At 50.2% G+C, this 23212-nt stretch overlaps 1 protein-coding gene across 3 annotated transcripts in view; it reads right to left on the bottom strand.

The window, feature by feature from the left end:
- The window catches only part of kcp (kielin cysteine rich BMP regulator), a 156084-nt gene that overhangs the window by 23990 nt on the left and 108882 nt on the right, over positions 1 to 23212 (bottom strand). For 2 of the 3 annotated variants that reach the window (XM_060842765.1, XM_060842767.1), the window contains 10 exons: positions 20746 to 20828; positions 19820 to 19993; positions 16834 to 17013; positions 15563 to 15827; positions 15125 to 15207; positions 7729 to 7896; positions 6337 to 6430; positions 4962 to 5135; positions 3100 to 3182; positions 1417 to 1537 (listed from right to left, as the gene is read on the bottom strand). In XM_060842765.1, coding sequence (XP_060698748.1) covers positions 1417 to 1537; positions 3100 to 3182; positions 4962 to 5135; positions 6337 to 6430; positions 7729 to 7896; positions 15125 to 15207; positions 15563 to 15827; positions 16834 to 17013; positions 19820 to 19993; positions 20746 to 20828 — 1425 coding nt within the window. The remainder of the gene's footprint in view (positions 1 to 1416; positions 1538 to 3099; positions 3183 to 4961; positions 5136 to 6336; positions 6431 to 7728; positions 7897 to 15124; positions 15208 to 15562; positions 15828 to 16833; positions 17014 to 19819; positions 19994 to 20745; positions 20829 to 23212) is intronic. The other variant, XM_060842766.1, reaches the window with a different exon arrangement.

Raw genomic sequence — 23212 nt, 5'->3', positions numbered from 1 at the left:
TGCTGAGGGAGTGCCACACCGCTGCAGAGATGGTGCTGAGGGAGTGCCACACCGCTGCAGAGATGGTGCTGAGGGAGTGCCACACCGCTGCAGAGATGGTGCTGAGGGAGTGCCACACCGCTGCAGAGATGGTGCTGAGGGAGTGCCACACCGCTGCAGAGATGGTGCTGAGGGAGTGCCACACCGCTGCAGAGATGGTGCTGAGGGAGTGCCACACAGCTGCAGAGATGGTGCTGAGGGAGTGCCACACAGCTGCAGAGATGGTGCTGAGGGAGTGCCACACCGCTGCAGAGATGGTGCTGAGGGAGTGCCACACCGCTGCAGAGATGGTGCTGAGGGAGTGCCACACAGCTGCAGAGATGGTGCTGAGGGAGTGCCACACCGCTGCAGAGATGGTGCTGAGGGAGTGCCACACCGCTGGAAAGACACTGCCGAGGGAGTACAGCACCGTTAGAGAGACAGAGTTGAGGGAGTGCCGCACTGTTGGAGAGATGGCGCTGAGAGTGTGCCGCCATGTTGGTGAGACGGTGCTGAGGGAGTGCAGCACTGTTGGAGACATGAGGCTGAGGGAGTGTTGCACCACTGGAGAGACGGCGTTGAAGGGGGCTGCGCCTTTGCAGGGTCAGTACTGAGGGAGTGCTGCATTTTTGGTGAGAACTTACTGAGGGTGTGCTGCACCACATTAAACTGGCACCTTATGCCCTCTCAGCTGTAGGTAAGAGATTCAACTGGATTCTTTCATTGAAGAGTAAGCCCAGAAGGCTTCGGGTCAGAATAAAGGGCACAATTAAAAGCTGAGATGAGGGAGAGTTCCTTGTGTTAGTGTTTGAATCTTTGGAACTTCTTGTCACAGACAGCCCTGGGAGCAGAATCCGTGTGTACATTTAAGGTTGAGATAGATAGATTCTTGATCAGTCAGGGAAGCAAGTGTTACAGGGAAAAGGCAGGAAAATGGCAGAACTGGATCGAAGGGCTGAATGGCCCACTCTGGTTGTCGTTTCTGGTGGTCTAACAGTCCCTGGTTTTTTTCTGCGAACCCTGACTCACATCACCATCGGCAGGTGAGCTGATAATTCTCACGGTATTGTTTATGGGATTTTACTGTACACAAGTTGGCCACAGAGTTCCCTACATTACAACAACACTTTAAAGATACCCCATCAGCTCTCCTTCACTCTGGGATCATCTGAGATGGTCTGAGGTGCTAATTAAATACAAATCTTTCCACATTGAAAACGCTTTGAACAATTGGGTGGAAACGCTTTGATAATAACTCAGCTGCAAAGTAGCTAACTATCGGAGCATTCATCCCAACGGAAGGATGGAAATGATGATCGAGATGACATGAAATTATGAGATTTCCAACACTGCTCTAGGAGGCGAGACCAGTGAGCATATTGTTCAGCGGGTACTCACGGGCACAGCTGGGGCAGCAGTGACCAGGCGATGGAGCCACAATCAGATTCGTTGGGCAGTCCACGAGACTGGGGCACTGATGGCGGTAACAATGTAAGTGCTGCTCTCCATCCAGCATCACCTAGACAGACAGACAGAGGGGGGGGGGGGGGGGGGGGGGGGTGTGTGGGGAGAGACAGAGACACAGCAAGAGAGAGAGAGAGAGAGAGAGAGAGAGAGAGAGAGAGAGGTGTGAGGGAAGAGAGAGATAGAGACAGAGAGAGAGGTGGGGAAGCAAGAGAGAGAGAGAGAGACAGAGACAGAGACACAGCGAGAGAGAGAGAGAGAGAGAGAGAGAGAGAGAGAGATGAGGTGAGGGAAGAGAGAGAGATAGAGTCAGAGAGAAGGGTGGGGGAAGCGAGAGAGAGAGAGAGAGGTGGGGGTAGAGAGAGAGAGACGGAGACACAGTGAGAGAGAGAGAGAGAGAGAGAGAGAGAGGTGTGGTGGGGTGAGAGAGAGAGCGAGAGAGAGAGAGAGACAGAGAGAGGTAGGGGAAGAGAGAGAGACAGAGAAAGAAGGGGGGGGATGAGAGAGAGAGAGGGAGAGGTAGAGGGGGAGGTGAGGGAAGAGAGAGGGGGGGTTAAGGGAAGTAAGAGAGTGAGAGAGGTGGAAGAAGCAAGAGAGAGAGAGAGACAGAGAGAGAGACAGAGATTTGATTTCTAGTGGGACTTGATTTGAACAGTGCTGGATGGCCAGCTGCAGTGAAGCCATGTGAGACAGTTATGGTGCTGTGCTTAGTGTGAGCTGAGACAGTTCATGCATTCACTCACTGAGCTGGCCATTCATTCATTTCCCTGCTCTCACTCCACGCACAGCAACTCTCTCACCAGCAGCCTGTCCCCTCTTACCAAAGACCATGCCCCCCTTCCAAGGTGTTCGTACCCCCTCGATCACAGACTGTGCCCTCCCCACAGTCTCTGTACCCCTCAATCTCAGACTGTGCCCTCCCTACAGTCTCTGTACCCCCTCAATCACAGACTGTGCCCTCCCTACAGTCTCTGTACCCCCTCAATCACAGACTGTGCCCTCCCTACAGTCTCTGTACCCCCTCAATCACAGACTGTGCCCTCCCTACAGTCTCTGTACCCCCTCAATCACAAACTGTGCCCTCCCTACAGTCTCTGTACCCCCTCAATCACAGACTGTGCCCTCCCTACAGTCTCTGTACCCCCTCAATCACAGACTGTGCCCTCCCTACAGTCTCTGTATCCCCCCTAGTCGCAGACTATGGCCTCCCTACAGTCTCTCTATCGCCTCAATCACAGACTGTGCCCTCCCTACAGTCTCTCTATCGCCTCAATCACAGACTGTGCCCGCTCTAGGGTCTGTGTACTCCTTGCACCACAGACTATCCCTTTTCATTACAGAAGGACTATAGTCATTACACCTGCGCTGCAATTTTCCCTCTGCTGAAGAGCTCTACAGTGTTATGTTAAATCAGTCTGATCTGTTATTATCTCTAGGTTATTGTGTTCCTCGACAGTTGAAGGCCATTCTCCCCCTCTATCCAAGCTGCTCCTTATTGAAGGAGTTACCCCCAGTCTGGGTGTTTGCTCTGAGAATCGGTCAGATTGCTGATGTTTACAGCAGCTCCAAGTTCAGACAGTGAGCTCCAGTTTGTTTGAATGATAAGACAGTTCTTACCTCACAGGTACAGGTCTCACAGGGGTCACTGCTTGGCTGGAAACTCTCACCCGGGCTGTATATACGGTTATTGTAGATGCAGTCTGTTAGGCATGGACAAACACAGTGAACATGGGCATATGTGTAGAATTAGCACCAATGCATTGTGGGTGTGATGGCGTTAACATCGTGCCGGATTGGCATTAATGAATAGTGCTGTAAAGACTGTATCTTATTATTTTCCGGTATTTTGGAGTGTGGACTGAAATGGGAAAAGAACCACTTTAAAACCAAGGATCGTTGAAATTTGCTGTACTTCTTTTAAAGCAATTAATATGACACTCATTGTAAGTACAGTTTACACAGCTGCCAGTACAGGCAGTCATGGAAGCCTAGGAACTGAGTCAAGGGGAGGCTATGAACAGAGATTTGGCCAGCAACAACTGACTTATTGCTAAATGGTATAGTTATTAATGATAAGGGTCTTCTGCCTGCCAACAACTATCTGATTGGCTCCCAGTTAGCTAAGACCTAAGGGGTGTGAATTTTCAGGCAGAAGCAGTCAGATCTCCACAAAGCAGTAAATAGCAGCTCAACCCTGAACATAGCCAGTTTACTTCCTGGATCCAGTTGCTGTGTGCTATGACTTTTAGTTACTAAATCAGATATTTATAAATGGAAATCAGTCACCCTGTGCCTCCCACAAACATGTAAAAGAGTCTGGAGAATCATCTCAGGAAAGCACAGGGCCCGCTGAACTGCCTTGCCAGTTTTCCCCTCCGCCCAGAACAGCCATGCTTTTTGAGTGTCTCTCGGAGGAGTTTATAAGGAGGTAGAGCTTTAGCTAGTAATAATAAAAGTTTGTTATTATTTACCTGTAGAATCTGTGTGTGAATTTTGTTTTTATCATTCCAGTTAAGTACTGAAACCTGGTCTGGGTTTTCTGTGAACCTGCCCCTGAAAGCTGGGTAAATTGGGGAATTCTGGGTACTTTCATAAAAGCTCTAACCTCTGTGATGACTGTGGCAAATTTGGGACTTGATTTACAGCATGCTATCCCAGTGAGATGTAACAATGCATGATGGCCACTGGAGGGTATAGACAACGGGCACTGGGGAGTATACACAACACGCACCAAGGGGTATACACAATGGGCACTGGGCAGTATACACAATGGGAACTGGGTGAATACATGGGCACTGGGGGGTATACACGATGGGTACTGGGTAATATACACAATGGGCACAGAGGATATATACAATGGGCACTGGGGGAATATACACAATGGGCACTGGGGGTATACATGATGGGCACTGGGGGGTATACACGACGGGCATGGGGGTATACACGACAGGCACGGGGATATACAATATGGGAACAGGGGGAGTAAACGCTATGGGCACAGGGGGATGTACACGAATGGCACTGGGGATATACACAAGGGACACTGGGGAAGTATACACGACAGGCACTGGGGGATATACACTATGGGCACTAGGGTACATTGTACAGGATTGGCCGCACTGGTAAGTGTTATTTGGTTTGTGGGTGAGGCAGTGGGATCTCCTTGTGACACACTGAGGCTGGGGTTGAGCCTGGATTTCGTCTGCTGTGGGTATGTGTTCCCGTCCCGACTTGGACTGGGCATTTTCCCAAAGAACTCATCTTTCAATTCCTTTTACATCCTGCTCTCCAATGGATACCTTGGGTTCACAATGGAATCTCTTGTGTCACATGACATAAAGCCCCGAGGTATTAGACAGACCCGACGGGCACCACAATGGACTAATGGTGGAGACTGGGCATCAAGCCAAGGTTCTGCCAACACCAGTTTTGTCCCGGGTAGAGCTCACCTTGCAGTTTACCGTCCTTACATGACCTACCTGCACAGAGCGGGCAGCACTCTCCAGGAACGTGGATCTGATTCACACACGGTGTGATACAATGAATCGCAGAGCAGGTGGTGACGCCATCCACACACATACACGTCATGCAGGGGACTGTGGGTGCAGACCAGGTCCCTCCCTCCTGGTATTCCTTCCCATTGTACATACAGCCTGTTCGGGAGGTAAAGGTGAGTTAGTGGCCCTGAAATGGGGGGCTCAGGCTGGACCCTGACCTTCAGTGTCTATGAGAGAACATAACTGCAGCTTCTAGATCAATCCCACCCCACCCCATTTCCTGCACATCATATATATATCTGTCAGCCAGACTCCTTTGGAAGGAGGGATACCTTCCCCAACCCCTATAATATCTTCCCTTTCAAGAAATCTCTAAATTAAAAAAAAATCACACAACACCAGGTTTTAAACCAACAGGTCCTGCGATTGTAACTCTGTCCACCCCAGTCCAACACCAGCGCCTCCAAGTCAAGAAATCTCCACTTCCTGTAAATGCTTTGACAGCCTCATCTCCTAAGAACCTCCACCTCCCTCCTTTGTGACTCCGGCCTGCCCGCGGGTGAATCACTGTCTGACTCAGTCAATCTTGGTTAGAGACGAAACAAACTGCAGATGCTGGAGTCCAAAGTGGACAGGCAGGAGGCTGGGGGAACACAGCGAGCCAAGCAGCGTCAGGAGGGACAGGCAGGAGGCTGGGGGAACACAGCGAGCCAAGCAGCATCAGGAGGGACAGGCAGGAGGCTGGGGGAACACAGCGAGCCAAGCAGCATCAGGAGGGACAGGCAGGAGGCTGGGAGAACACAGCGAGCCAAGCAGCATCAGGAGGGACAGGCAGGAGGCTGGGGGAACACAGCGAGCCAGGCAGCATCAGGAGGGACAGGCAGGAGGCTGGGGGAACACAGCGAGCCAAGCAGCATCAGGAGGGACAGGCAGGAGGCTGTGGGAACACAGCAAGGCAGGCAGCATCAGGAGGGACAGGCAGGAGGCTGGGGGAACACAGCGAGCCAGGCAGCATCAGGAGGGACAGGCAGGAGGCTGTGGGAACACAGCAAGGCAGGCAGCATCAGGAGGGACAGGCAGGAGGCTGGGGGAACACAGCAAGGCAGGCAGCATCAGGAGGTGCAGGAGTTGACAGTTTGGGTGTGAAGAAGGCTTACGCTCGAAATATGGACTTCTGCACCTTGTGATATGGTGTTTCAATCAATCAATCAATCAGCCATGTTTACCCTTGCAGGCCCTTTTCTCCGATCTCCCTCAGCGCTGACTTTATTCGAAGTGGGTGGTGGGATGGGGAGCGGGGGATGGGGAGGGGTTTTGGGAGATTGGGGTGCAGGGGCAGATGTGGTGGAACCCTTACCTCGACACAGAGGGCAGCAGGATCCCGGCTTCGTTATTTGTTGCCTGCAGCTAAGCGTTGGACACTTGACGGGCAAACACAGCACATCACCATCCTGCAACACAGCAGATACACACCATGATATCAGCTGACAAAACACGGAGGCCTTCGGGGACTGAAGGAGGGTAGGACCTTAAAGGAATTGGTGGCAGCAATTGGTGAAGTGCCTGGAAATGGTGGTTGGGGTACGGCCTGGGGCGTGGGATGGAGGTGGAATTCCTGACGAGATGTTGATTCTCCTGCTCCTCGGTTGCTGCCTGACCTGCTGTGCTTTTCCAGCAACACACTCTCAACTGACTCTCCAGCTCCTGCAATCCTCACTTTCTCCTCCGAGATGGGAAGGGAAGCAAACAAATAGCTCCAGCATGCAGGGTAGGAGCCTTGGCACCACGTCCAGGCAGCAGTGTCTCACTGCTCTCTCAGGGAGGAGGGTCATCCTAGTCACAGTGCTGCCAGGGACATGAATGTTCACACAGATCCCCACCCTCCCACAGAGTTCATCTTCCATTTCTCGCTGAGATCCTGGATGTGGATAGGAATCCCTGTGGACCTGTCCCCAGGATCTATTCCCAAATACCCAGAAAACTGAACTCTGAGGGCCTTCATCACAAGATTGGGAAAATGGGTCCATTATTATAATTTCAGAGATTTCTGAGAAAACTGGGCACCCTGCTGAGGGCAAACCAGGCACAACTTCCAGTTACTGCTGGATGGAGTCCACTCTACACAGAGTGAGAGTCCCTCCCAGAGCGGGGATCCCTCCCACAGTGAGAATCCCTCCCACAGCGAGAATCCCTCCCACAGCGAGAATCCCTCCCACAGCGAGAGTCCCTCCCACTGCGAGAGTCCCTCCCACTGCGAGAGTCCCTCCCACTGCGAGAGTCCCTCCCACAGCGAGAGTCTCGCCCACAGCCAGAATCTCTCCCACAACGAGATTCCCTCCCACAACGGGAATCCCTCCCACAACTGGAATCCCTCCCACAACTGGAATCCCTCCCACAACTGGAATCCCTCCCACAACTGGAATCCCTCCCACAACTGGAATCCCTCCCACAACTGGAATCCCTCCCACAACTGGAATCCCTCCCACAACTGGAATCCCTCCCACGTCGTCCACATCATCAAATTCACTCCAAGTCAGTATCCCAGTGACCCGCCTGAGAACTGGACAAATTCTTTATTCCCAGACCTGCTAACATCCCTCTGGGACACTGTGGGAAGGGGGTACTGAGTAGAGGGTCAGAGCAAGGACAGAAATTCTCACAGTGGGGCTAGTGAAGCAGGTCTGTGACTGGGAGAAGAGTTCACTGCACAGTCGCTGTCAGGTACTGGGATTTAAAAATCAGCCCTTACGTTACATGAGCAGTCCCTGCAGGCGTCCGGTTTGAACGTTTCCCTGTTGCTGTAGATATTCCCTTCAAAGTAGCAATCCCGACAAACAGGACAGCACTGGCCTGGAATCTGTGCAGGGTGTTGACATGTGACATCACACTCTGGCTCCAAACAGGTCACTTCTCCCTCCTGTAGGAAGTGAGACAGACGGAGAGTGCGAGTGTGAGAGAGAAAAATGGACAGTGTGTGACAGAGAGAAAGTGTGAGACCAAGTGAGAGTGAGAGGTAGTGACAGTGAGTGAGACAGAGACAGTGAGACAGAGCGTCACAGAGAGAGAGCACGAGAGAGTGACAGATAGAGACAGTGTCAGCAAGACAGATGGACAGTGTCAGAGAGAAACAGTGCAAGTGGGAAACAGAGGGAGAGAGTGTAAAAGTGAATGAGTATGTGAGAGAGAAAGAGTGTGTGAGAGAATGTGTGTGAGAAAGAGATAAAAGAGAGGGGAGACACTAAAAGAGAAGGAAAGAGAATGAGAGATTTTGTGTGTGTGTGACAGAGATTGAGAATGCGTGAGAGTGAGAAAGAGTGAATGTGTAAGAGAGAGTGAGAATGTAAATGTGTGTGTATCAGAGTGAGATAGAAAGTATGTGTGAGAGAGAGACTGTGTGAGTGACAGTGTGAGAGAATGTGAGTGAGAGAGATAGGAAGAGAGAGGGAGAGACAAGGGGGGGGTAGAGAGAGAAAGACAGAAAGTGAGAGTGTGTGTGAAAGACAGACGGTGTGCAAGAGAGTGAGAGACAGAGAGTGAGATAGAGAGAGACAGTGTGTGATAGTGAGAATGACGGTGAGAGAGAGAGAGAGAATGTGTATGTGTTAAAGAGAGACAAACAGTGTGTGAGAGTGAGAGACTGAGTGAGATAGAATGAGAGTGTGTGCGTGAGAGACAGTGTTTGAGAGAGTGTGAAAGAGTGAGAGTGTAAAAGAGAAGATGTGAGAAAGTGTGTGAGACAGAGTGAGGTTGTGTGAAAGAATAAGTCAGTGTGAGAGAATGAGTGAGAAAGAGAGAGAGAGAAAGCGAGAGAGGAAAAGCAAGAGAGAAAGACAGAGAGAGAAAAAAAAGTGTACAAGAGAGAATTGAAAGAGTGAGAGACACCTGACATAAAAGCTCAACCTGGGCATAAGAGGCTGACACCATTAAGACCAGGGCATACACGGGGACAGGACTGGTTTCAGCTGTGGCTTTTCAACGTTGAGTGCTGAAGGTGTTTGCCTGACCTCAAATTGTACGGAGATGTGACCAGCGAACACAGAGATTGTTATTAGAGCTGACCCATTATTCTGGTATCACAAGGATTACCATGGTCTGCACTCAGTCCCAAGCAGTGCCAGTGCCAAACAGTCCATAAACACTCCCACGCTGAGGTACACTGCGCAGAAATACAGCCTCACATGGGCCATACACAAACAGTCCCTCACCGGGCCGGGCCATACACAAACAGTCCCTTCACCGGGCCGCGCACAAACAGTCCCTCACCGGGCCGCGCACAAACAGTCCCTCACCGGGCCGCGCACAAACAGACCCACACAGGGCCGCGCACAAACAGACCCACACAGGGCCGCGCACAAACAGACCCACACAGGGCCGCGCACAAACAGACCCACACCGGGCCGGGCCATACACAAACAGTCCCTTCACCGGGCCGCGCACAAACAGTCCCCCACCGGGCCGCGCACAAACAGTCCCTCACCGGGCCGCGCACAAACAGTCCCTCACCGGGCCGCGCACAAACAGACCCACACAGGGCCGCGCACAAACAGACCCACACAGGGCCGTACACATACAGTCTCGCATCGGGCCTTTCACAAACAGTCCCACACCGGGCCGTAGACAAACAGTCCCTCACCGGGCCGGGCCGTACACAAACAGTCCCACACAGGGCTGGGCCGTACACAAACAGTCCCTCACCGGGCCGTACACAAACAGTCCCGCATCGGGCTGTATACAAACAGTCCCACGCAGGGCCGTACACAAACAGTCCCTCACCGGGCCGTACACAAACAGTCCTGCATCGGGCTGTATACAAACAGTCCCACACAGGGCCGTACACAAACAGTCCCTCACCGGGCCGTACACAAACAGTCCTTCACCGGGCCTGGCCGTACACAAACAGTCCTGCATCGGGCCGGGCCGTACACAAACAGTCCCGCATCGGGCCGTACACAAATATCCCCGCACCGGGCCGTACACAAACAGTCCCGCATCGGGCCGTACACAAATATCCCCGCACCGGGCCGTACACAAACAGTCCCTCACCAGGTCGGGCCGTACACAAACAGTCCCGCATCGGGCCGTACACAGACAGTCCCGCATCGGGCCGTACACAGACAGCCCCGCACTGGGCCGTACACAAACAGTCCCTCACCAGGTCGGGCCGTACACAGACAGTCCCACACAGGGCTGGGCCGTACACAAACAGTCCCTCACCGGGCCGTACACAAACAGTCCCGCATCGGGCTGTATACAAACAGTCCCACGCAGGGCCGTACACAAACAGTCCCTCACCGGGCCGTACACAAACAGTCCTGCATCGGGCCGGGCCGTACACAAACAGTCCCGCATCGGGCCGTACACAAATATCCCCGCACCGGGCCGTACACAAACAGTCCCGCATCGGGCCGTACACAAATATCCCCGCACCGGGCCGTACACAAACAGTCCCTCACCAGGTCGGGCCGTACACAAACAGTCCCGCATCGGGCCGTACACAGACAGCCCCGCACTGGGCCGTACACAAACAGTCCCTCACCAGGTCGGGCCGTACACAGACAGCCCCGCATCGGGCCGTACACAGACAGCCCCGCATCGGGCCGTACACAGACAGCCCCGCATCGGGCCGTACACAGACAGCCCCGCATCGGGCCGTACACAGACAGCCCCGCATCGGGCCGTACACAGACAGCCCCGCATCGGGCCGTACACAGACAGCCCCGCATCGGGCCGTACACAGACAGCCCCGCACTGGGCCGTACACAGACAGTCCCTCACCAGGCCATACACAATCCCTCACCGGGCCGTACACAAACCCTCACTGGGCCGTTCACAAACATCCCCGCACCGGGCCGTACACAAACAGTCCCTCACCGGACCGTACACAAACAGTCCCTCACCGGGCCGTACACAAACAGTCCCTCACCGGGCCATACACAAACAGTCCCTCACCGGGCCATACACAAACAGTCCCACACCGGGCCGGGCCGTACACAAACAGTCCCTCACCGGGCCGTACACAAACAGTCCCTCACCAGGCCATACACAAACATCCCCGCACCGTACACAAACAGTCCCTCACCGGGCCATACACAAACAGTCCCACACCGGGCCGGGCCGTACACAAACAGTCCCTCACCAGGCCATACACAAACATCCCCGCACCGTACACAAACAGTCCCTCACCGGGCCGTACACAAACAGTCCCTCACAGAACTATCATGAATGTGAAGGAGAGAGGGAGACAGGGTTCTTCAGGGGAGCCTGAATGGATCCCTGGATTTACTGCAGAAACCCCTCACTGTACAGCATCAGGTTAAAAAGAGATCTGATGTCTTTGACATTTTGTTAATACAACTTCCACGAATCAGCGTGAGGAAAGGAGATTCATTTCAAATGTCCAGGGAGGGTGATAATCATCTTTGCAAGGTTTTGGCAATGGTGGGAAAGTGGAAACTTCTAGCATCATGACTGATGGTATAGGTTTTCCAGAGGGGAAACTTGATTGAAGGAGGTTGTCTCAGTTTAAGTCTGATCATGTGTTCATTTAACCAACGTTGTGGAGTAAAGGGTTAGTTATACCTTCTTTGTAATGATAGCTCCTATGTGTGGGTGTGTGATGCAGTGCTAGTCTACCTGTGTCTGAGCTCGGAGGCCAGGCTTCATTTCCCACCCTCTCCAAATATTTATTTGTATTAATGCATGGGATGTGGACTTTTCTGGCTAGGCCAGCACTTATGGTCTCAAATTAGGCAATCCCTCATTTCCCAGGGAGAGGCAGTGAAAAGTCGATCACATTGCTGTGGGTCTGGCATCACATGTAGACCAGACCAGGTAAGGACAGCAGATTCCTTCCCTGAAGATCGGTGAACCAGGTGGACAATCAGCAATGGGGAGGATAAGGACCAGCTGCTGGCAGTTGGGACCAGATTGGGTTGGGATATCTGGTCGGCATGGATGAGTTGGACCGAAGGGTCTGTTTCCGTGCTGTACATCTCTATGACTCTATGGCTCTTCATTCTCAATTTTTACTGAATTAAAACCTCACCGTCTGCCATGACAGAACTCAAACCCAGCTTTTCAGATTATCAGAGTTTTGGTATGAATACCTGAGTGACCACCATCTTCCCCTGCTCTGAGCAGGTTGGTTTGACAATATCTAGCTACTCGCCCTGTGCAAAGGGAGCGATGTCATTGTGACGTCAGGTCAGATGGAGTTAGAGCTCAGGCTGGTCTGGCCCTGGAGAAGATATCCTGTCTTCTCACAGTCTGAATATGGTTATGCTCGATATAGATTGTTGCTGTTCACTCACAGGATTGCAGATCTCATATTAGCACATGGTGACAACAAAAGGCCTGGAGAACTGATGACAAGCAGCACACAGGGTCAGAGAGCAGGGGCGATGGGGGACAATTGAGGCCAACCCAGCGATCCAACCCCAAAGATAGGGAGAGAGAAGCTTCACAGCAACAGAAGGCTGCCTTGATAACATGCCAGAGGAAGTGTACTGTATGTGATTGACAGCAGCATTGATGCAACATTTGTCAAGTAGGGCATGGAAGAAAAAAATGGAAAAATACAATATAGCCCACACTTCAGACTCCCATTTCGGTTCAAGGCTAAATCCTATAATACTAAGTGGAGAAGTCTGGTGTAGACAGGAGCTGGGGAGATCATTGATTCCTTCATACTGCCTCACAGTTAACTAGCAGCACAGATCTTTAAGTGGGGCCTTTGTATTGGGCTGCATTGCTGTGGCTTTCCTGGATCAAGCTGATTTAGAATTTTCCCATCCAAAGCCGGTCCAACATTATCAAAAACAATGCAGCCCACCAGAAAGGGCACAGATCTGAAGCAAAAGTGATTTTTTTTATATATCTGAAAGGACAGAGAAGTCTCCTGGGATCCACTGACACCAACTCAGCCCTCTCTGCAGTATAAAGGCCACCAATATGACAGTAGCCACAATTGGAAGAGGGTGCCATAGCCATCATTGCCCTATTTCCATGCTGGGCTGGTGAAAACCATGGTGCAGCCAAAAGTGCTCAGAATGCCATAAGGAAGTACGTTTCCAGGTGGCGTGTTGTTGGTTTGACAACGGGCGATTTCAAACCACAGCACAGAGATCTAAACCCAGCCAACCTCTGCCTCCAACTGTCTTATGAACCAGCAGCTGCTACTGAATTACAGGAGCCCTTGGAAAGCAAACCTTCACACTGTCTTGTCAAGGGGCTCATTGCCGATAGGAAATAGTAGATCCACGAGTTGATATCTGGTCTGCAGATGTTACGGTTAATGGCAACAAACTGTTTTTAAATTGGATACTTGGGCAAGCATTATCCATCACTCCTGATCCAATGCTGTGGTTGGAAGCTCAATGTCTCTGACCATCTTCAGTGAAGCTTCAAGGTGCAGAATACCCCACAAGAGAAGAAGGCGGCCAGATGCAGACTGCAATAGCAGAGAAACAGCTGTTATTATGAAGTCATTCCCAATTTACGTGACTCATTATTCATTTGGGATCTTCTTTGCTATTCACCAGCTGCAGCAGGTTTCAAAATGCCAGGAAGTCAGATGCCATTGATGAAAGACCATTCCCTCAGACCACAGGAGGACTTAACAGATCTCACATTTCCCTTTGAAGAAAGTCTAGGAGAAACAGGGATGGGTGACACGGCTGAGATGAAATTCCAGAAGCTTTTTCAGGAAACGATACGGTCTCAGGGACAGATGACCTGTTGCATGATGGGATCCCAGATGAGGGGGAAAAGGAGACCTTTAACTCCAATTGAGCTGCTTGAATATTCAGAACTTACGAACCTGCACCAAAGCCAATTAAAGTCTGTAACCGAATGCCATCGGCAAGCTGCACAAGTTCTCAATTTCTTTCGGTAAAGTGCAACAGCCATAAACTCCCGAATGTCTGCAGCAGAGCTGTAGAAATGCTTAAAATAAAGCATCCAGTGGAGTGTGAGAAGATCAGAATTAAACAAGAGTAGGAACATCCAACTCTCCAACAGTGAATTAAAACCTTAGTTATTTGCAGTAACTTAGCAAGACCAAGCCACACAGCCACGATTTGGAGATGCCGGTGTTGGACTGGGGTGTACAAAGTTAAAAATCACACAACACCAGGTTATCGTCCAACAGGTTTAATTGGAAGCACACTAGCTTTCGTGGCACTGCTCCTTCATCAGGTGGTTATGGATAAGCTACTGCTTCCAATTAAACCTGTTGGACTATAACCTGGTGTTGTGTGATTTCTTTTAAGTTAAACCATACAGCGACCCCAAGTGGGGATGTGACCACACTCAGTGCTCTTCTGGTCATCAATGAGCCTCTCTTCAAGACAAGAGGCCTACTGTTAAGGTTTGCTTTTCAAAGGCTCCTGTGACACAATGGTAGTGTCCCTACTTCTAGGCCAGGAGTCCAGGGTTTAAGTCCCCCTGCTCCAGAGCAGTTTAGTGACATTTCTGAACAGGCTGATTAGAAACATCTTGTTTGTTTTAATCTGCAGCAACGCAAGAATCTCCTAAGACCCAGGTCCAAATGCCTACTCCCGGTCCGATGCTAATGCACTTCTCTTTCCTGCTGGTGCTGCAGACGTGTCGCTGCTTGTAGAGAAATCGCCTTCCCCACTCCAGCCCCACACTGGCCAGCCCAGACAATGACAAGGGAACACCAATATCCACCAAGGCAGCAGGGAATAAAACAACAAACTGCAGATGCTGGAGATCTGAAACAAAAACAGAAACTGCTGGTGAAACTCAGTAGATCTGGCAACATCTGTGGGGAGAAAACGGGGTTAATGTGTCGAGTCCAGTGACCCTTCTTTAGAACGGTTCTGAACTGGACTCATCTGCTTTCTCTCCACAGATGCTGCCAGACCTGCTGAGTTTCGCCAGCGATTTGTTTCTGTTTCATATCTCCAGCACCCACAGTTCTTTGTCTTATGTCCCTGGGCTAGAGCTTGGGTCTGTAAGGTTCTAGGGAGAGACATCCTCACTGATCCAACTCAGCCTGTGTCTGATCCCTCCCAACGCAGCAAGCCTCACATTATCACATCCCTGACTGCTGTCCCAGCCTGCGAACCCATCGCCAATCTGGAGACCCAGTCTTAATGGCCAAAGTTAGTTCAGTGGCTTACCGTACATGTACATGTGTGGCAGGGGTTCACTGCTGAAACCCAGTGTGATCCTCCTTCGTACTGTTTACCGCGATGGATACAGACTGTAAAAGGAGAGACACCATAGTCAGACAGGGACCAGAACAGGATCCACACACACCTCACTGGCCACAGACCAACCTCAAGAGTCAACGGACTCAAACCGTCAACTCGGCTTTCCCCTCATAGATGCAGCCAGACTTGCTGAGTTCTGCCAGCAATGTCTGATTTTGTTCCAATATACAGCCTTCATCCAAAGGCCTTGAATTTAATAAAGGGGCCGATTGCTGCATGAATTGAGGGGTAGGGTGTCCCACTGAAATGCTGGTCTGCTTTGTGCCTGGTTTACATTTGACAAACATGTGCACACATGCCCATTCCCAGAGACTTGTTCCTGTCCTATTGAAGGGTGGTACCTACCTGGGCACTCTGGGCAGCATGCCTTTGCTTTTGTCATGGGCTCCGAACAGGTCACCTGTGGACAAACAATGTCCAAGCACAACACACTGCCATCGAGGCAGCTGCAGCGTTTACACCGGTTGGATGGAGGGAAGAAGGTTTCTCGGTTTTCGTACTCCATGCCCTCGAAGGAACAGCCATCGCACTCAGGACAACAGGCCGAGCTGACAACTGGGTGGGTGCACTGTTTGGAGCACGGTCTCTTCCAGCAGGTCACCATCTCAGCCTGAGGGCACAGCAGCATCGTGAACAGTAAAAAGGACAGAACAGGGGCCCCCAATCCTCATCCTGGCTCCTCCCTCCCACACTGCCATTCAATCATCATACTCCACAACTTCCTCTCCAAGCCACACACCAACCTGAGTTGCAGCTATATCACTGTTCCTACAGCAAGTCAACATCTGGGAACTCCCTCCCTAATGTCAAAACCACACACACACACACACACACACACACACACACTCTCCATACTTTACTGTCTTCCCTGTCAAATCCAGCTCATCTCTCAGTCTCTGTCTACTCAAGGGTCAGACATTTTCAAGTGATACCAGTGATCTCGAGAAGGGACCAAATGGACATTGCCAAGTTTGCTGATGATACAAAGTATGCTGTGGAGGGGGGGGGGGGGGGGGGGGGGGGGGGGGGGGGGGGGGGGGGGGAACAAAGATGGAGGCAAACAACTTGGGCATGAATGTGACAGCTGGAATAAAACCCGAAAAATGTGAAATTATCCACTTTGACAAGGAAGTCAAATCAAAGGATTTTCTTTATCTGGTGAGAAACTGGGAAACATTGACATTAAGGAGACTGGAGTGTTCTCATGTTCTTTCCTCATCAACTACTCTTCTCTCTCTGTTCCTGTTTACTCTTCCACAGTACAAACTCTGGAAAAGGGGCAGCGTCTGAGGAGCAGCAGAGTCAACGTTTCGGTTGAAGTGTCCTGCCCGAAACATCGACTCTCCGGCTTCTCGGACGCTGCCTGACCTGCTGGACTTGTCCCAGCGCCATACTTTACCTGCTCTGACTGGCATCTGCAGTCCTCACGGTCTCCTCATTACAAATTCAATCCACCCTTCGAATCTCAGCCCACTCTGGATCATTGGAGTTGAGGGATGAGGGGGGGAAGCTGTTTCGGGATGAAGTTGGGGTTTGGAACATGAGGATTTGTGGGACTGTCAGGGTCGGGATTGTTCAGTTGGTTTTGTCCTGTTCCTAATGATACCAATACTCACCAGGCAGGTGCACTTTGAGCACTTGTCAGAGGGGGAGTTGAAAGTGGTTCCGCTCTCATAGACCTGTCCCAGGTAATGACAGATGCCAGTACACTGCGGGCAGCACTTCCCAACAGGGGTCACTGGATTTTGACAACTGACGGATGGGCAGGACACAGGCTGACAGGTAACCTGACCATTCTGCAATAAAACACCAGCACTGCTGTTCAAGTCCTGAAGCTCATAACACAAAATAAGAAGCTGTCAACAACTGGTCAACACAAAAATATCAAAAGCAGCAAGGGCAAGGGGAGCCATTTTACATTCTGTGACTCAGCACGGAACAAGGGAAAGGGGGGGGGGGGGGGGGGAAGGACCGCGGGTGCGGGGTCATAGGACAGGGGTGGGGGGCAAAGATGGTGGGAGAAGGGGAAAAGACAGGGAGATGGGAAAAGACAGGTGGGAAGGGGGAAGGACAGGGGGTGGGAAAGGACAGTGGGGAAAGGGGAAAAGATGGGGGGGATGGGAAAAGACAGAGGAGGGGGAAAGGACGGGGCACAGGGGGAAGGACAGGGGGAGGACAGGGTCGAAGAGGAAGGACGGGGACAAAGGGGGAAGGACGGGCGGAGGGTGGGAAGGACGGGAAGGACGGGGGCGAAGAGCAAGGACAGGGACCAAGGGGGCAGGACAGGGGAGGGGGTGTGGAAAGGACAAGGGGGAGGGGAGGGGGAAAGGATGGGGGGGAAGATGAAAGGATGGGGGAGGGGGAAAGGATGGGGAGAAGGGGAAGGATGGGGGGAAGGAGAAGGATGGGGGGGGGGAAAGGGGGAAGGGGAATGATGGGGGGATGGGGGAAGGATGGGGAGATGGGGGAAGGACGGGGGGATGGGGGAAGGATGGGGTGTGTGAGGTGGGTGGGAGGGGAAAGGTCGGGGAGAGATGAAAGGATATGGGGAGGGTGAAAGGACAACTGCAGAGGTAAGGGATGGGGGATCGAAGGGGAAAGGGAGAGGATAAGGTGAGTTCTCCCACAAGCAACTTCCAAGAATTCACTTTGTCAATTGGTCAGACCGGTCAAATTGACTGCCCAGTAAGGAGACCCAATTTGTAAGGAGGCCTACACACAATGAAGTGGTTTAGAATGATTAGGTTGGAGTTTAGACCGAGAGCCAGTACAGATATGATGGCCAGAATGGCATCCTACTAGCTCTGTAACTATGCTGTCTCCGTGCGGCCTCCCTCTGTCTAAGGGATGTGTGCAGTTGTTCTCCCTCCTCTGAGCTCAGCAATGTGTGGAGAATTGTAGGGACAGGCTCACAGCCAGTTACCCCTGGGGTTAATAACCCATTGGATAGGCCTCTGGTGAGGGACAAATATGAGAATTACATGAACAGTAGCCACCGTTTGTTGGAGCCAGATGAAGGTCATTTCAAGATGAATAACACGGAGAGTAGCTATGTAGAGCTTGCCCCAGATCTTGGCTAGGCTGCATTTGGAATACTGTGGACAATCCTGGTCTCAGTCTTGCATATAGTATGCAGAAGCAATGGACAAAGTATAAACATGATTTACAAAGATTCTACCAGAAGTTTCAGCTTCTAACTATCAGTTCAAACTGAATAGGTTTGCTTCTGTAGAAAAGTCTGGCTTAGGACCTGACTTAATTGAAGTGTTTAAAATATGCAGGATTTTGTCAAGGTCAGTATGGAGAATATGTTTCTGCTTGTTAATGGTCCAAAACTTGGCATCTTAAAAAATAAGATAGTCACCAATAAATCTAATTGTGAACCTGGGAAGAACTTATTTATTCAGAAAGTGGTTAGAATATGGATCTCATCACTAAGGGGAGTGGCTGAGGTGGATAACAAAAACACATTTAAGTGGAACTAGATAAATACACATGGGAGCGAGGGATAGCAGGTTCTGTTGATAGTGTGAGAGAAACTAAATCCAGTGAGAGGAGATTGATGTGCAGCATATACACTGCCAGAGTTAAAAATCACACAACATCAGGTTATAGTCCAACAGGTTTAATTGGAAGCACACTAGCTTTCAGAGTGACGCTCCTTCATCAGGTGGTTGACAATTAGTGCTTCCAATTAAACCTGGTGGGGGTGGACTATAACCTGGTGTTGTGTGATTTTTAACTTTGTCCACCCCAGTCCAACACTGGCCTCTCCAAATCATCGTCAGAGTTAATACAGAGTTAATGGCATGTTGCTGTGCTGTAAATGTAGTGTAGTGATACAGTCTCTGTGATTCTCAGAAGGATCACTCAAGGGCATTTCTCATGTACTGCTGTGCAATTCCGATCCGCAGTTCAAAGCTCCCGGCAACAACTAGCCTGAGGTTTCTCTTTGAACTTTCCTCTGACAGAGATGTTTCAGATTAACGTTTGTGTTTAACTTCAGCAATGTTCAAAGTTATTCATTCCCAAATGAATTGAGTAATTGAAGTGTGGGGATAGTCACACATGGAGGAGGGGACAAGTGAAGCCACTGGGGAGGAAACAAGTCTCAATTTTATTTGAACTCTTAGCTTCTACCTCCTGCTGTTGTGTTCCACTTTAATTCAGTCAGGATGCAGCCAGTGCATGAGGAGCCCAGAGATCGTGAGATCACGAGAAGTTGTGAATTTAAGAGGGAATAATTTCCAGAAAAAAAGTACACTGACTGTAGTGACAGCTTAATGTCATTCAAGTAGGAGAGGATGCCTCTGCCCTCCATGTGACTCCAATCCGATGTTCCTTCTAAGCTGCACTGCAGTTGGGAGTACGCCACAAGGGGGCACACCCACAAGCCCAGCCATGTGTAACAAGCCAGTCATGCACAGCAAATGGAGCTGAGCAGGAACATGGCTCCCACCCCAGGAAATGGTGCCAGATTCCTCCTTTCCTCAGTGTAGTTTGACAGGCCTGGTAACCGGGTGGAGCTAGTCAGAGTTCTTCTGTTTGTTTCACACATATACGGTGGACAGACGGGGCCCAGCCAATGAGAACACCTCTTACCCGACAGGCACAGCGGTTACATTTGTCACTCGGGTCTGGGAACCTTTCACCATTTTTATAATCTCTCTCATCGTAACGACAGCCATCACACACTGGGCAGCTGCAAATGTTGATCGATGGGTGGGGACATGACGCTTTTTTGCAGCGTTTGGCGTCACAGATCACTTGTCCTTTCTGAAGTGGACAAAAAGAAACGAAGTATTGGTTCCCTGTTTGTCACAATTCCACGTGCCCACCCACCTCTCCCTGTATTCAGTGCCAAACCATTCATCCCTGTGCCCAGTATTCATCAACGCAGGCCATCTGATAACGACGGGCACAAACCGAAGACGGTAAAGAGAAGTATCAGCTCATTGTGTTCATTCTGCAATGTGTCCTATTCACATGCTGTCAGTGGGCCAGAACACTCAAAGGACACCCATCCTCTGGCACTGCAACTCCAGAGGTTTCAATGAATTAGTTCACTTCAGAGTGCAGACACTGATATAATGTGTGAGCCAGTCACTTAATGCACAGGAAGATCCAGCCAATGAGAGGGCACCAATTTTGTGTGAAATAGGATCTCTTACATTAACCTGGGATGGGACCTTGCTTTAATGTCTCCTCCTCCTGCTGTGACAGTGTCCCATTGCCATTTGGTGGGTCAGTGCCTCCTCAGTACTGCCACACGAGAGTAAGCCCGGATTAAATGTTCCGGATTCCGGAGGGGGACTTGAACTGATGATCTCATGACTCCGAGACGAGCTGTTATGGCCGAGCTGTAGCTAACACCCAGCAGTAGTTGCTCAACGCTTATTTCCAGAAACTCAGTTCCTGGCACATACAGCCCCAAAGGTTATTGCAGCGGTCCGGAATTCTGGGACCAAAGTTTAACCCAGCAGGTTTTCTTCCCCCCCCACCCCCCAACCGAGCCAGGAGGACCTTACCTGGCACCGGCACTCCTCACACTTTCCTTTCGGAGATGGGAACGTTGCTCCTTCCGCATAATCTTCACCTTGGAAGTGACAGCCTGCGGAACGATAGGGAATGAGCTAACTCATTGAAGGAAGTCTGCTAGCTGCGAGAATGGCAGGGCAGTGTGGAGTTGGAAAACCAGCCCTTCGGATGGACAGTCCCTTACTCAGCACCGCACTGTATTCAAATCCAAACGCTCCCCCACCCAGCAAAATGGTTCTCACTTAACTACTCTATCGATTCCTTTCAAAAATGTCCATCAAATCATTTCTTGACATCCTATATTCCAGGGAGTACAATCTCTCTCCATCATCAACCTCAATGTCAACATTTTGGTGAACCTGCAGTGCTCCCTTTCCAAAGTTAGGATCCACGTTCTCAGATGGAGCAGCCAGAACTGGATAGAGTTCCACCAGGCACAGTCATACCAAAGCTCTGACCAGCTGTACCAAAACAACCTCCCACTTCCCACTAGTGCGTGCATTCAATCTGCATTTTGACAGTACCTCCCATGCCCTCAGTATATCCCCCAGAGTCTCCCAGCCAATGATGTATTTGGAAGTGTGGTCAGTGCTGTAACCCTGGAAACATTCCAGGCAATTTGTGAAAATTATTGTGCTGTCCCACAGACAGTAGGGTGAGAATAATGGAGGCTGTTATAACAGTATAACGGATCTTTAGCAATATTAACAGTGGTATAGATACAAATGTGAAGAAGTTACGGTGTTACAGTTCTGTTAGTAGTGGACAGACCGCTTGGTTTTGAAGAAGGGTCATTAGACCTAAACTGTTCCCTTTGCTCTCTCTCCACAGATGTTGCCAGACCTGCTGAGTTTTCCCAGCTACTTGTATGTTCGTTCCACTCTTGCTCTTCTTTGGATTGTGTCTTTTATTGTGCCCCACAGAGGCAAGATGGAGACTTGTTTTAATGTTTCACCCAAAAGACAGCACCTCCAGCACTCTCTCTCTCTCTCTCTGTCCTGTCCTTCTGGAAGGGTAACACCTCTCATTGAAATGTTACCGGTTTCTCACTCCCACTGATCTGACTTGCTGAATATTTGCTGCACTGTTTATTTTACTTCAGTGCCTTGATGGGAGCCAGCATTCATTATGCCAGAGGAGGTGGTGGAGGCTGATACAATTACAACATTTAAAAGGCATCTGGAAGGGTACCTGAATAGGAAGGGTTTAGTGGGATATGAGTGAAATGCTGGCGAAGGGGAACAGGCCAGATTGGGCTTTCTGGCCGGAATGGATGAGTTGGACTGAAGGGTCTGTTTCTGTGCTGTACATCTCTTATGACTCAATGCGCTCAAGTCCTTAAGTAAGGCCTGAACTAGAAAAACCTTCTGAGAACCTACTTGGCTGTCATCTAACCACTCATTTTCCCACAAAATATTTATCCCATTCCCTTTTGAAGATTTAAAGTATGTATTCATGGGAAGAGGGCATCACTGGCTAGGCAGGCATTTATTGCCCATCCAGAGGGCAGTTACACATCAACCATATTGCCATTGGTCTGGAGTCCAAGTAGGCCAGACCAGGTCAGGAAGGCAGTTCGCTTCCTTAAAGAATATTAGTGAATCACATGAGTTTTTCCCGACAACTGACAATGGATTCATGGTCATCATTAGACTCTTAATTCCAGATTTTTATTGAAATCAACCTCCACCACCTACCATGGTGAGATTTGAACCCAGATCTCCGGAACATTCCTTGTAATCCCACAAGGCCATCACCTCCCCTATTATCGAATCTGCTTCCACTAACCAGTACGGCTTGTCTTTAGCAGTCTCAACAACTCAATGTTGAAACAAATTCTCTCTTCTGGTTCTTTTGAGATTTCTTCCAGTTTGGTTACCAGCCCTTCCGTCGCTACAACCAGTTCCTTATTTACTCAATCAAAGCTTCATTTTTTTTAATGCTTTGTGAAATCTCCCACAACATCTTATGGTTGAAGGAAAATAAGCTCAAGTTTCTCTACCCTTTTTTACATGTCTGAAAACTCGGATCTTTAGTGCCTCTCTGGAAATTTCCGACACCCACTCCATCTTGGCAATATGGGATGCATTGAATTGAACTCTATATTCTCCAGCTGGGACCAGAGCAGTGATTGATAAAGGTTTTGTATAATCTCTTCACATTTGTATCTATACCACTGTTTATATAGCTAAGGATCTCTTATGCTTTTATAACAGCCTCACAGACTTGGGCCATTTATTTATACTGTCTTGTCATATGATCCTATCAAACTGTATCACTTTACAATGCATTTAAGGCTTTATATTAAAATGCATCCATCATGTGTCTTCCCAAATGACTAGTCAATGACCTTTTGAATTCTTCCACCTTGTCTCTACAACCTTTCCGTGTTCTGTATCACTTGCACACTTTGATACCATGCACTGTACACGCAGATCCGGGTATTAATAGATCACA

The sequence above is a fragment of the Hemiscyllium ocellatum genome, chromosome 23 (assembly GCF_020745735.1).
Source record: "Hemiscyllium ocellatum isolate sHemOce1 chromosome 23, sHemOce1.pat.X.cur, whole genome shotgun sequence".
NCBI classification, from domain to species: Eukaryota; Metazoa; Chordata; class Chondrichthyes; order Orectolobiformes; family Hemiscylliidae; genus Hemiscyllium; species Hemiscyllium ocellatum.
Note: the sequence above shows the minus strand (reverse complement) of the source record. Positions and strands in the feature narration are given on the sequence as shown.